Raw genomic sequence first — 12798 nt, forward strand, 5'->3', positions numbered from 1 at the left:
CCAGTCCTTTTGGCAATATTATATATCCTGGCACGTGATTTTTCACCACATTCACTAAGCTAAGTGAAAACTACTGGGGCAATCTTGGCAGAGAGACAGGGCTTTGCTTCCTCGTGTCAGAGCTAACCCCTCTGGTGACTGGTTATTTCATGAAAGAATAATCAAACAGCAGGAGAGGTTAAAAAGCTCAGAAGCAGAGAAGATACAGAATGGAGAAACAGAAGCATGGGCATCCTTGTACTGCAGGTTCTCAGGTACAGCTTCCTCTCCAGCAAGGGGGGCAGTGAGCAGCACAGTACTGACATCCCTAAATATCACTCCCAATCTTGTGAGATTAGTAGTTGGAGGAACAGTAACTTTTATGATCTCACAATGCAGATATATAGTTATGAGGCTCAACACACTCCTATTTTTCAAAAAGAGATTAATTTTCAGAGTACTGCTTAGACACCATTAACATTCCTAGACATCCCCTATAAGAAAGCTCACACCCAATGGCCACAGCAATGACAAACTAAAATGATAAATAACTTTATTTTAATTGAGTACTTATTAATTAAAGCTGGTCATACATTAAGCAAATTACTTTCCTTCAACTTGCAATGTAGTGTTGATCGGGGAATCTCTTTCCCTACCGTCAGAATGCAATGATTACTGCTGGCGACAGTAATCATACAAACAAGGAAAAAAAATCCGACAGGCTACTTGTACTAAAGTCAATCGATAGATCAACTTCTGTACAACCAGCCTGTGCATAGGCAGAATGAAATTCGAACTGTCTATCGCTGACTTAACTCCTCTGAAAAACTGGCTTTTGTATGACCAGTGCTTTGTCCTTGTGGGAGAGGGTGGAGACACAAATAACAGAGAAATCATGCAATTGGAGACTTTTGAAGATATAAAAGGATAATGAGCCTTTCACCCATTACTATAACAGTTTTTGGTGTAGTTGACCTTCAGCAATCTGTTAGTGGAGACCAGATACATTTTAGCAAATTCAAATATAAAAACTGCAAAATAATTATTAATTTAATTTAAAATTTATGTACCATGAAAAGGTCACGGGCACCAATGTCCACTGCAAGCAGGAACGCCTTTTCAAATCTCTGGTGTCTGCAAATGAAGAAAAAGTTTGGTAATATTTTGGAATGACAGTATATACAAAGGACAGATGGTTAAACAGTCCTTAAAAATACAAAGCGTTGATGTGAACATTTCATCTTACATCTGAAAACTGTTTAGAGCTGCATCTCTTCTAAAATAATTTGAGAACATTTCTTTGCAATGTTAGCAGGCATTTTTTTAACCAAGATAACACTTCAAGGGGTTTGGATTTGAGCATATAACTTTGCTCTATGCTAATCACATTTGTATATTTTGCTGCATCATAAAATCAGGCTATATACTGTAGGTTTTAAATAAAACCTGACATTAGAGAAATATAGGGATTGGCATTGCTAACATCTACTTCTAGAATTGCTTGTTGCCTAACTATCACTTAAACCTTTTTATTTATTACTAGTCAAGAACCCGGAAGTATGCAAATAAGGGCTTCTAACTATTCACAGGCTTTGCTAAGCTGAATGCTTGATAAGAAAGTCATGATGCCAAAGGATAAGCATAACAGCCAGTCGACTAGCATTATCAATTAGCATTATCAGAAGGAGATCAGAAATAGCAGCCCTAGAGAAACAAAAGCAAAAAGAAAAGTTGTTCTTATTTTTCCTCTCTTTCCTCTTAAACCTTGTTCTAAAATTTCTGTATAATCTGTTGCATTCTATGAACGCAAAAGACTATCAATTACAGAGAAATTACTTTATGATCCCATGACTGAAACATAAGTAGCTTGCTATGACAATTCTTTGTTTTACCCCCTACTGTTTACATTTCCATAAATCCATGCCATAATTATGACTATTTCCTTGACTGTCGATGAAAAATAATAATAATGATGATTTTGTTTCCCTTGATGGAACAAAACTAAATGATATCACCACAGCCATTCCTTAAAATGCATTCCCACTTTTGCAGCTAAATGACGCTAATACCTACTTTATACCTGTTACATGTTCTCATTCACATGAGCTGCGTATTTCCATTTTCCCTGTCTGCTGTGCTGGCAAATGTAACGGTCAGTTGTAAACTCAACTTGCACTGTCTGTCCTACCAAAGGGCTAAAGATTTAGAAGCTGTTAGTTGTATTTGTATGTTAATGTATACACTGACTGAAAATCCTGCTGAACTGGCCGACTTTCGGTTCTTGTGTACCGGTGACTGTTCAACAGAAGCCTGTCTAATAACTGGCTTCTGTCAAACAGTCCTGCTGGAAATCCAGCATTCAATCAGCCTTCCTGAACTTGTGCAGGACTGCAAAATTTTCTAAAAACACTTTAGGCTACATCTAAAGATAAAAATTTTTTTGGATAGGTAGTTTTTAGATGTCTGTTTCCCACTGGGTTGATTCCCCCTCACTTCCTATCTTGGGGACAGTATAACATCTGGGACACAACCTTTCCAAAGTAAGGGGAAATCAAGAAGCTTTCCCCTTCATTTCTGCTCTGGTGACAACTGTAACAGTTTGGATTCTCACCACTTTCTGTCCCAGCGATAAATATCAGGAGAAATAAAAAGGGCTAGTTTCCCAAGTGGGGATGAAGGTAGCAATAAAGACCTTACAAGGATGTCAACAATTTCACTTTTGAAAATAAAAAGAAAAAAATAAGAAAGAATTTAAGCTTTAGATATACTTTCTTCACTGCTCAGACACATATCAATTCTATGATCCTATTGAATTTAGCTACTATTGATTCTTTCCACCAGTTTTTTCCCTGACATTTGACACTGTAAGTGATCAGATTAATGTGGCTAAGTTTATTGTCAAATCACTGGTTGAGAAACCTCCTAATACTTTCCCTTGTCAGTTCCAATATATTTATTGTTCAAGGACCAATAGAGGAATTGACATGGTCTCTCACCTGATTATCAATACATAATATACTGCATACCCATGGGCAGCTTAAAGAGGACCTGTCAGATATAAAATAACATACAGCACAGTTTCTCAACCAATGGTTTGACAAGAAACTTATTAGTTTGATCACTTACAATGTCAGAAAAATAAAAATGATCCAAATGGTGAAAAGAATCAATAGTAGCCAAATTCAATAAGAACATATAATTGCTATGTGTATGATATGTGTATTGCCTTATTAGAAGAACTTTGAGAAATAATAGTCAGAATAAGGGCTACTCTCCAAAGACAACAAAGTAGATGCTGTCCCAGTTCTTTACTTTTTCTCTGTGTTTCTGCTTAAATGTCTTTTAAGTAGTAACACTACATACTTGTCTCCAGCACAGTCTTGGGTCTTTGTTGAGAGAATCTTGCTTTTGTGAAAACTACATCTGTGGAAGGGGAAATCTCAAAACCATGAAATCTCTTAAAGAAGATAAGGGAAATCCCTGCTAAAACCAAGATCAGCTGCTCACTTGGTACAAACATGTCAAGAAGGGAACAAAAAGAAATGGCAGTAGAAGCATTAAGTTTAATGATGCATTGCCTGGATCATGGACTTGTTTACCAGAGGCTTTCTCTCCCTCTTTAGCTGAATGCTTTTTATACAGTAGGGGATTCCAGATATAGATAGTACAGCAAAAACACACACAGCTACATCAATAAGACTTGAGACGTTATTTTGCGTTTACTGCAACTGATCCTCTACTCAATTAACCATAAAAGCATGTGGTGGTCTTCACACATATTCTCCTCAAAATCAAAACTGTTGAGAGGAATCATAGAGGTTTACTGAACATAGAAAATGTATCTCTTTATTTGTACCAGGTGATTCTGCCAGAAACACTTGTCGTGTTTAAGAGGGTGACAAGACCTCACTGTAATTTATCTATGAAGGAGTGGTATTGTCACCCAGAAGAGAAAGTGAGTTAAAACTACAAAACTATAACTTCCTCTCATCTCCATAGGCTAGAATAGGGGTGCTCAACCTGTGGCCCTCAAATGTGGCCCGCAACCTCATGCTCTTGGCATGGCGTGTTGGCAAGCCCAGATTGCTTGCTACTGACCCGACATCCCAGAGCATTAGAGTACATGGAACCAGCAGCAGAGGAAGCAAGTGTTCGCAGAAGGAGCAGGAGCTGCATAATCCAATGCTTCCTCTGTAGCACCGACTCCTGTCCCAGACAGAGTGATACCAAGTGCACTTCGTCTGGGACCTTTCTATCAGCCTAGTGATATCAGCAGAAGCTGAAAGATGAAAATATACTTATAATAATTTATTATACACCACAATTTTGCAATGTGCATATTAACTTTTAAAAAGTGCTCCTGCAGCTATCCTGTGGGTTAGCTGCACTGAGCTATAGACTTCTATTATATCCTGCAGGTTTGTTGTGTTTTCTGAAAGAACACCAAAACTCCTGAATGCAGCAGTTTTAGTGGACTTTCAGAAAGTGCAACACACCTACAAGATATAATAGAAGTCTATGCCAAAGCACAAATGATCATTATGCTATTCAAAATAAAATTCTAAATTTTGAACCATTTCATTTCATTGTAGCCCACTACTAGTTACCAAAAACATGTCATATTTACCTGCTCTGTGCAGTGGTTTTGTACACAGCAGCCCCGATCCTCTTCTTCTCAGGTCCCTCATTGGTGCTCCTGGCCCCTCCCTCCTGCCTAGTGCCCCCAGAGCAAGCAGCTTACTATGGGGGCACCCAAGCTAGACTAGTTCCCGAGCTGTGCTCTGTGTTGCCATTCCTCCCCTTCTCTTTTCTCATTGGCTGTAATTGACAGCAGCAGGAGCCAATGGCTCTTCAAAAGGTTGAGCACCCCTGAACTAGAAGCTCGTTGAATTTCGGGCAGGAACAATAGGTTTTGCCCTTCTTGAACAGATGTAACAAAGGTATAATTAACATACTTCATCTCCATAACATAGTGGGACGCTGTTCTCTAGTTCATAAGAGTGAATTGGGAATGACTACTAACAATACTTAAGATAATACTGCAGAAAGCATGGGAAGTTAGAAGCTAAATGAATTTCTGGCAGAACCACCAGGTATGGTTTTGCAGATGTATCAATGGTGTATTTAACAGACCAAAACAGAGCAAATAAGAGAAGTTCACTGGTAGCGTTTACATACATTTTAAAGTAGATCTCAAACCTAATTATATGACATTTAGTTTACTAAGGTTCTGTGTATAGCTCCCATTTGTCCCTCATGTGTAGGGATTGTCCCTCTTTTGAAACCAAATCCCTCTTACTATCTTAAATCTCTCTCTTTCAGATCTAATGTACAAACCCATACATACAGTATATACTGTATATGTATTATTTGACTGCATAACATGTTTATATTGCACTAAAATTTCAAAATTTACTTCTGATTAGACTCGTTTTCAATCACCGAAGTCCCTTACAGGTAGCTGATCCCTTCCTCTAATATTTCTGTGGATGGCTGCGGAAGCATACCAGCATTGGCAGTGATACCAATGCAAAATATTAGGACATAAAATCCTTGTGCATGCCAGTCGCAGCATCCAGTTGTTGTTGTACCAGAGGGATTTTTTTCTTCCCTTGTCTTCTTGTATGTGAATTTAAGGGGGACATGAGGAATATCTTGAGCCATGCATACAATGAGTAATGTGGATAATTGGCCAACACAGGCATGTCCAAAGTCCGGCCCGCGGGCCATTTACGGCCCGGGGGTCGGTTTAATACGGCCCTCCAACAGCCCTCTCTGCTCTGTGTAATGTGGCCCTCCCACGGCCCTCCCTTCTATGGCAGACAGTCTTCTGCTTGAGAGCAGAGGGCAGTGCGCATGCCTGACTGCGGTGCGTTCTCCCTGGTCTGTGTAAATGCGGCTGTCGCACGGCCCTCCCTTCTGTGGCAGACAGTCTTCTGCTTGAGAGCACTGCGCATGCGTGACTGCGCCGCGCTGGGAGCGACAGAGGGCGGTGACGTCAGGGCCGGGCTTCCAGCGTGAAGTGTGTTTCTCTTCCCCTCCCGGCTGCTGAGCAGAGACTTCAGCTCCAGCTACCTTTTTCACCCTTCACATTAGTGCAGGTAAGTTTTTTTTAAATTAATTTTCGATACATTGTGAAAACTCAGCTGTCAGTTGATCTTAATGTTATGAAATGAAAAGTATGTCGTTTGCAATTAACTTGGCATAAAATAATTTATTTGCATTTAATTGTAATGGTTCAAAAAATGTTCGAAAAAATGTTCGGCCCTCCACCATGTTCACTTCATCCAATCTGGCCCTCTTTGAAAAAAGTTTGGACACCCCTGGGCCAACACATTGGTGTAATGTCTTTCTCTTCTTCCTTTGCAGATGACGCTAGATACAGTATGTGAAACACGCTGTGATAGGAGACTTCTGTACAAATACAAGAAATTGAACCCCTGGATTAATTGATATATATTTGTACAGAGCAGGAGGGGGTAACTACTTATGTGGTAGTCTCTCGAAGGAGGGAAATTGTTTGCAATGTGATTCTATTGTACTTTTGGAAAAGGATAATGGATCTGTACAGTTTTTTAAATATTATGTGAATAAAAGTGTATTTTTTATATAAACACCTTAAGGGCTCGTTTACACATGCTTCAAAATGTGGCACTGGTCACTTCTTTTTGAAGCGCTCTCAATGCCAGTCAAAGCCCCTGTCAGTAAATAAAATGGTTAGCTTACAGTCCTATTACACGTTGTGTTTGCTTTGCTTCAAAAATTATACCCCTTGTCGCTTTCTTGGTACTTCAAAGCATTTTCAAAACCTCCATAGAAGCCTATGACAAAGCTCGCTTATAGCACCCGCAGCGTGACCGGACGTCTTCAGTTTCCTGTGGTGGAGGACTGATTGTTTTGGCACGATCCTGATGGACTTTAATCACAGACACTTGATTTAAGCATTTTAGATGCATGTTTGACTTATTTTATCACTTTTTGATTGCAAGCTGAGAGGATTTTATTATTATTATGCACTTTGGCACAGCAAAAACTATACATTGTGTAAGGGCAGTGTTTACTTTTTAGATGTGTCACAAAATGACTCTTCATTCAACTCTATGCCACTCAGCAGCTCATTGTGACTCACTGCGGTGATGTGCAGTGAGATCTGCTGCATAAATATGCAGACAAGCTGCATTTTTATGTAAGACACACCACTGTACATTTATGGTGTGAGCCACAACAATCGTTTTCTATGTATCCCTGCATTGAGCCTTCCTTGATCTATCCAAATCAACACAGCTAAAAAAATGGTGTAAACAAGGCCTTAATTAAACATACTTATGCTGCTTTCATTTTTTTTTTCATTTTCTGACTACTAGCACATGCACAGTGTAGGCTACGTTCAAGGTGTGCCTCTGGTGATATTGTCACAGTTGCCAGTGTATTGATGTCAGCTCAACACCAACCATTCATTCTCTTAAATGGCAGATAGATAGATAGATAGATAGATAGATAGATAGATAGATAGATAGATAGATAGATAGCTTGAAGAATAGGAGGATTTAGTTCCACTTAAATATGCTAAATATTAAGTGACATTTTAGTGATTAGGGTTAGGTATACCTTAAAAAATAATTAATCTCAAAGGCCGCAAAAATTGAAAATGAATGACAGATTGCAAAAGATAGCAGGACCAACCCCAAAAAATTCTTCAAATATATTTATAGTAAAAAGGTCCGGTCCGAGCATGTAGGCCCTTTACAAAATAAAGTGGGTGACTGGGGACAAAGAGAAGGCAAATTTATTAAATACCTTCTTCAGCTTTGTGTATACAAAGGAGCATGGAGGAGCTCTTGTCCATAATGGGCATGGTATTGACACAGCCCCAGATGATCCACATTGGCTCACAATTGATATGATCCAAAAATATTTAGACAGTATAAAGGTGAATAAAGCACCTGGACTGCATGGCATACACCCATGTGTCCTTAAAGAATTGAGCTCTGTCATTTCAAAGCCATTGTTTCTCATTTTTAGGGACTCTTTAATGACTGGCATAGTACTACTGGATTGGTGTAAGGCCAATGTGGTGCCAATATTTAAAAAGGGGTCAAAATCTTTACCAAGAAATTACAGACCTGTTAGTTTAACTTATATAGTTGGGAAGATATTGGAGAGTTTAATAAAAGACCACATAAATTATTTCTTGCTGGAAAAAATATTTTAGGCAACAGACAGCATGGATTCATGAAAAAAGAAGTTGTCAAACAAATCCGATTTCTTTTTATGAGGGGTGAGCAAAACCTTGGACAGAGGGGTGGCGGTGGACGTGGTATACTTGTATTTTGCAAAAGCGTTTGACACAGTTCCCCACACATGGCTAATGTGTAAAGTAAAGTCTACGGCTTGGAAAAATCTGTATGTAAATGCATAGAAAACTGGCTAAAAGATCGTATTCAAAGAGTAGTGGTTAATGATTCAAACTCTGCATGGTCTAGGGCTGTCAGTGGTGTACCCCAAGGTTCAGTGTTGGGACCCTTACTTTTTAACATATTTCTAAACGATATAGGGTCTGGGATTAAAAATACCATTACAGTCTCTGCAGATGACACTAAGCTGTGCAACAGAATAACGTCCCTCCAGGATGTCTCCAACTTACAAACCGACCTCAATGCACTGTTTAATTGGGCAACTATGTGGCAAATGAGGTTTAATGTTGATAAATGTAAGGTTATGCACTTGGGGACTAAGAATATGCATGCATCATACATACTAGGGGGGTACAACTGGGGGAATCAATGGTGGAGAAGGATCTGGGAGTTCAGGTAGATCACAAGCTTAATAATGGCATGCAATGCCAAGCTGCGGTTTCTAAAGCGAGCAAAATCCTCCCTTGTATTAAGAGGTATAGACTCCAGAGAGAGAGATATTATATTACCCCGGTACAAATCATTAGTAAGACCTCATCTGGAATATGCAGTTCAGTTTTGGGCACCAATTCACAAAAAGAACATTGGGGAACTGGAGAAAGTACAGAGAAGGCCAAGCAAACTGATAAGAGGCATGGAGGAGCACAGCTATGAGGAAAGATTAGAGGAACTGAATTTATTCTCTCTTGAGAAGAGGAGATTAAGGGGGGATATGATCAACATGTATAATACAACAGTGGTTCATATAGTGAACTCGGTGTAGAGTTATTCACCCTGAGGTCATCACAGAGGACAAGAGGGCAGTCTTTACGTCTGAAGGAAAAGAGATTTATTCTCCAAACATGGAAAGGTTTCTTCACAGTGAGAGCTGTGAAAATGTGGAATAGACTCCCTCAAGTGTTGGTTCTGGCCAGCTCAGTGGATTGTTTTAAAAAAGTCCTGGATTCTTTCTTAGATACCCAGAATATAACTGGATACTAACATTTATAGGTAAAGTTGATCCAGGGAATATCGAATTGCCTCTCGGGGGATCAGGAAGGAATTTTTTTCCCTGCAGGAGCAAATTGGATCATGCTTTGCTGGGGTTTTTTGCCTTCCTCTGGATCAACTGTGGGGATAGGATTATATCTTTTTATTTTTTTAATGGTTAAACTGGATGGACTTTTGTCTTTTTTCAGCCAGACTAACTATGTAACTATGTGTTACTAAACTCACAACAGTAAAATCAGTCTGTATATGCAGTAAAGCATGCTTGTTACACTCACTGTGGAACCTAAGGGGTTAATCCTCTGCACTGTGTAAAAACGCTGTTTGATCCTGACTTATATGATCCTCCCCTTCCTCCAGTGTCCTCCTATCTTTTGATAAGACATGGAGTCACTCTCTGATGGAGACGTGTGGAGTCACTCTGCACATGCTCAGTTTGGTGTGTATTTATTTCTTGCGAGAGTGCATGTGATTAGCACAGGGCCAATCAGCACTGTCCAGAGGTCAGGGGTTCTGCATCCTCCTAGAGCAAAATGAAAACTCCTCCTACTAGCTTTAACCAGTGCTCGGCTGGACACTGATGGAAGTCACAATACTGCTCTAACTGCTGATCAAAAAAGGTATTTAGCAGTTTATATTTACTAAAATAATTGCACTTCCATGTTTTGTGTACTGTGGGAGACCAGATATAGTGAATGCAGAGTCCTGGGTTTAGTAACATTTTAACGAAGAAAATTTGGATTTATAGGAGTTGCTGAACTGGCCTCAGTGCATTGATATACAGGGCAATAGAGCTTAGTGTAAGGTCACCTTACTGATGTAGGATGGCTTTCTGTGATTCTTTACAGAATATTTAATCTAATCTTGGTCATTGCAATGAACACAGGGCTGGATGGTGGCAGGAAACAGGTAGCCAATCTACCTAAGAAATATACTATGGTTAGTGTGCCCACATCTTCTGTCACACAAGTACTTGCCGGTATCTCGCCTGGACTGATGGACTTATGAGTACTCCAAGAACAAGAACAAATCAGAACACAACACACAAAATAATATGATTCAGTATTACAAACATCTATAAAACCAACTGCTGTAAAGGAAGATAAAGATCAAGACTCCCAATTATGCTGATGATACAATAAATTCCATTAGGGTTCACTGCAATGACCAAGATAATTAATCAGACTGGTGCTAAAACACCGATCCCTTACAGCAACAGGGAGAAAAAAACAAATGTTTTCAGGCTTTACATGCTTAAGGCTATTTTTTCTTGCTAACACTGCTCGCCTCCCCTTTGAATAATCATTAATAACGCCCTAGTGACACACATACATACAACTTTGTAGTGTGAATTTTTGGGCTACAGGCAAAAATTGCTAAGTTATGATTTATTAGAAAGAAGACATTTGCACATTTTTCTACAGCTGTATACAGTATACATATATTGAGAAAACAAGAGGACTGTTCATATCCATGCCTTAACTTTTTCCATCTTTTTTTGCCACATGTGAAAAACACAGGGGATTGGTTCAACTATGTGAATGGATAAAATTCTATTAACTTGATAAAAAGAGAGACACAGGCAGAAATACAAATCTGACAGAGGTTCTAACCTTCCCCACCCTGGTGTTATTACTGTATGCCTGCCTGTTGTGTGAAATTACCACGTAAGTAATGTGGTATACACATGAAAATATGTGGTGTAGAGGATTATGAGTAAAATTTTCCCAACTTCACATAAAATTTTTGGGAGGCAATACATTTCCTTTTACGTAAATTACTTTCAAGTACAAAACTTTCTCTCTTTAACACATTATGCAAAAATGGAAAAGGACACCCCTTCCCTAGCAGGAAAAAAGTGGGAGGAAGATACAACTTAATTTCCGGTGGGACTTTCTGGTGGTGCACCCGGGGCTGCTGTTAGAAATCGCGGGGCCCCATACACCCTACCTGACAGCCCCCCCCCCAAAAAAAACCAATCTGCCTCCCTCTCCAGGCGCCCTGTGTGCCCGGGCCCCCTAGAGAAGGACCGGTGGTCCCCCCCCATCAGTGGCCCTGGGTGCACCCATTCTGGTCTAAAGTCATGCAAATTATTTCTAACACTCTTGCTTTGACAAATATTTATAGTCCTCCAGTGTGTATACTATGGATAGCTGGTGACTTTATTCAGACTAGACATAACAGGGTCTGCCGTCAACTTTTCATTTTTTTGATGCTCGCAAACTATTCTTAAATAGAAATAATCTGTCCATCCAACTGTATCAGAGTGGGTGACCTTTGCTAATGCTTCCCTACTGTGTTATAAACACACCTAGGAAAGCAGAGGTAGGCCCTTCAAATTTGAAAACATTTGATGTTTATGGCTGGTGCTTCATTAGAACATGTAGCACAACTTCCAGTCGAAAATCAATAACTCTTTATTTAGATCAGTTACAATATTTTAAGTGTAAGTCCACTTTAAGCAGTGTACATGGATGGATAAAGAACCCAATGGTGGAGATTTTCAAGAAAATGGATGTGCGGTGCTGAGCAAGACACACAAAAATCTAGGCAGATAAGGGACAGGTAAGTGTGGCTTCTCTGGGGTGCTTTGGGAGGACATCTGAGACTACTAGGAGTTTAGTCTGCTAAATGTGGACATATACTGTAAGATCAATGCATAGTTGTATGTAGCATTGGAGTGACATTTTAAATATTTATTTGCTTTTTTAAAAACAAATTAATAAAAAGTAACACTTTTATATAAACAAAACCTTATATTTGTTACTGTCACAAAACTTGGTAACCATCGCCATTTATCAATGAACAATATTTGATAATTGATAAAGTGTGATGATTGCAAGTTCCATGACAGTAAATAAAAGAAATAAAGTTTATTTAATATATGAACAAGTGTTGTGAAATTTAATATGAACTCAGTAAATCTCCTTTTTAAAATCACTGAAATAATCGCCAATATTATAGTCATGCTAAATCTGAGTAGAATAAAAATCTCGTAACGGACAAACAGAGGGGAGCACAGTATAAATTAAATAAATTTAAAGTCTGGATAAAATTTGCAACTTTTTACTTTACCATTTTTCTGAAAAGACTTGGCGAGCATTTATTGTCTACTTTCAGACCATAGAAATATGAGGATAGTATGCTGGCTTTGATAATTCTGAAAAACATTGCTGAATGTCTGGAAGAACCTGTGAATAAACTACTAGCACTGAAGTGACATACTGGGATAAAACTCACAAGCATATACATAAGAGGGAGAGGTTTGTATCACAAGCTGTAGAGATCCACCAACTGCTGCTTACCTCCTGATCTCTCTCCTCTAACTCTTCTAGCTGTACTTAGGTGCTCACTTTTGCCACCTGCTGGTGGATTTTTAGGTCTGCAGTAGGACCATCCTGCAGCATAGTTAACAGCA

At 39.1% G+C, this 12798-nt stretch overlaps 1 protein-coding gene across 4 annotated transcripts in view; it reads right to left on the minus strand.

Moving 5' to 3' along the window:
* WDPCP (WD repeat containing planar cell polarity effector) overlaps positions 1-12798 on the minus strand; it is a 470287-nt gene that overhangs the window by 181527 nt on the left and 275962 nt on the right. For all 4 annotated transcript variants that reach the window (XM_089671996.1, XM_089671995.1, XM_089671997.1 and 1 more), the window contains one exon: positions 1050-1113. In XM_089671996.1, the coding sequence (XP_089528122.1) occupies positions 1050-1113 (64 nt within the window). The remainder of the gene's footprint in view (positions 1-1049; positions 1114-12798) is intronic.

This window comes from Staurois parvus, unplaced genomic scaffold (genome assembly GCF_062004578.1).
Source record: "Staurois parvus isolate SC_StPar_1 unplaced genomic scaffold, SC_StPar_1.0 ptg000117l, whole genome shotgun sequence".
In the NCBI taxonomy this organism is placed as follows: domain Eukaryota; kingdom Metazoa; phylum Chordata; class Amphibia; order Anura; family Ranidae; genus Staurois; species Staurois parvus.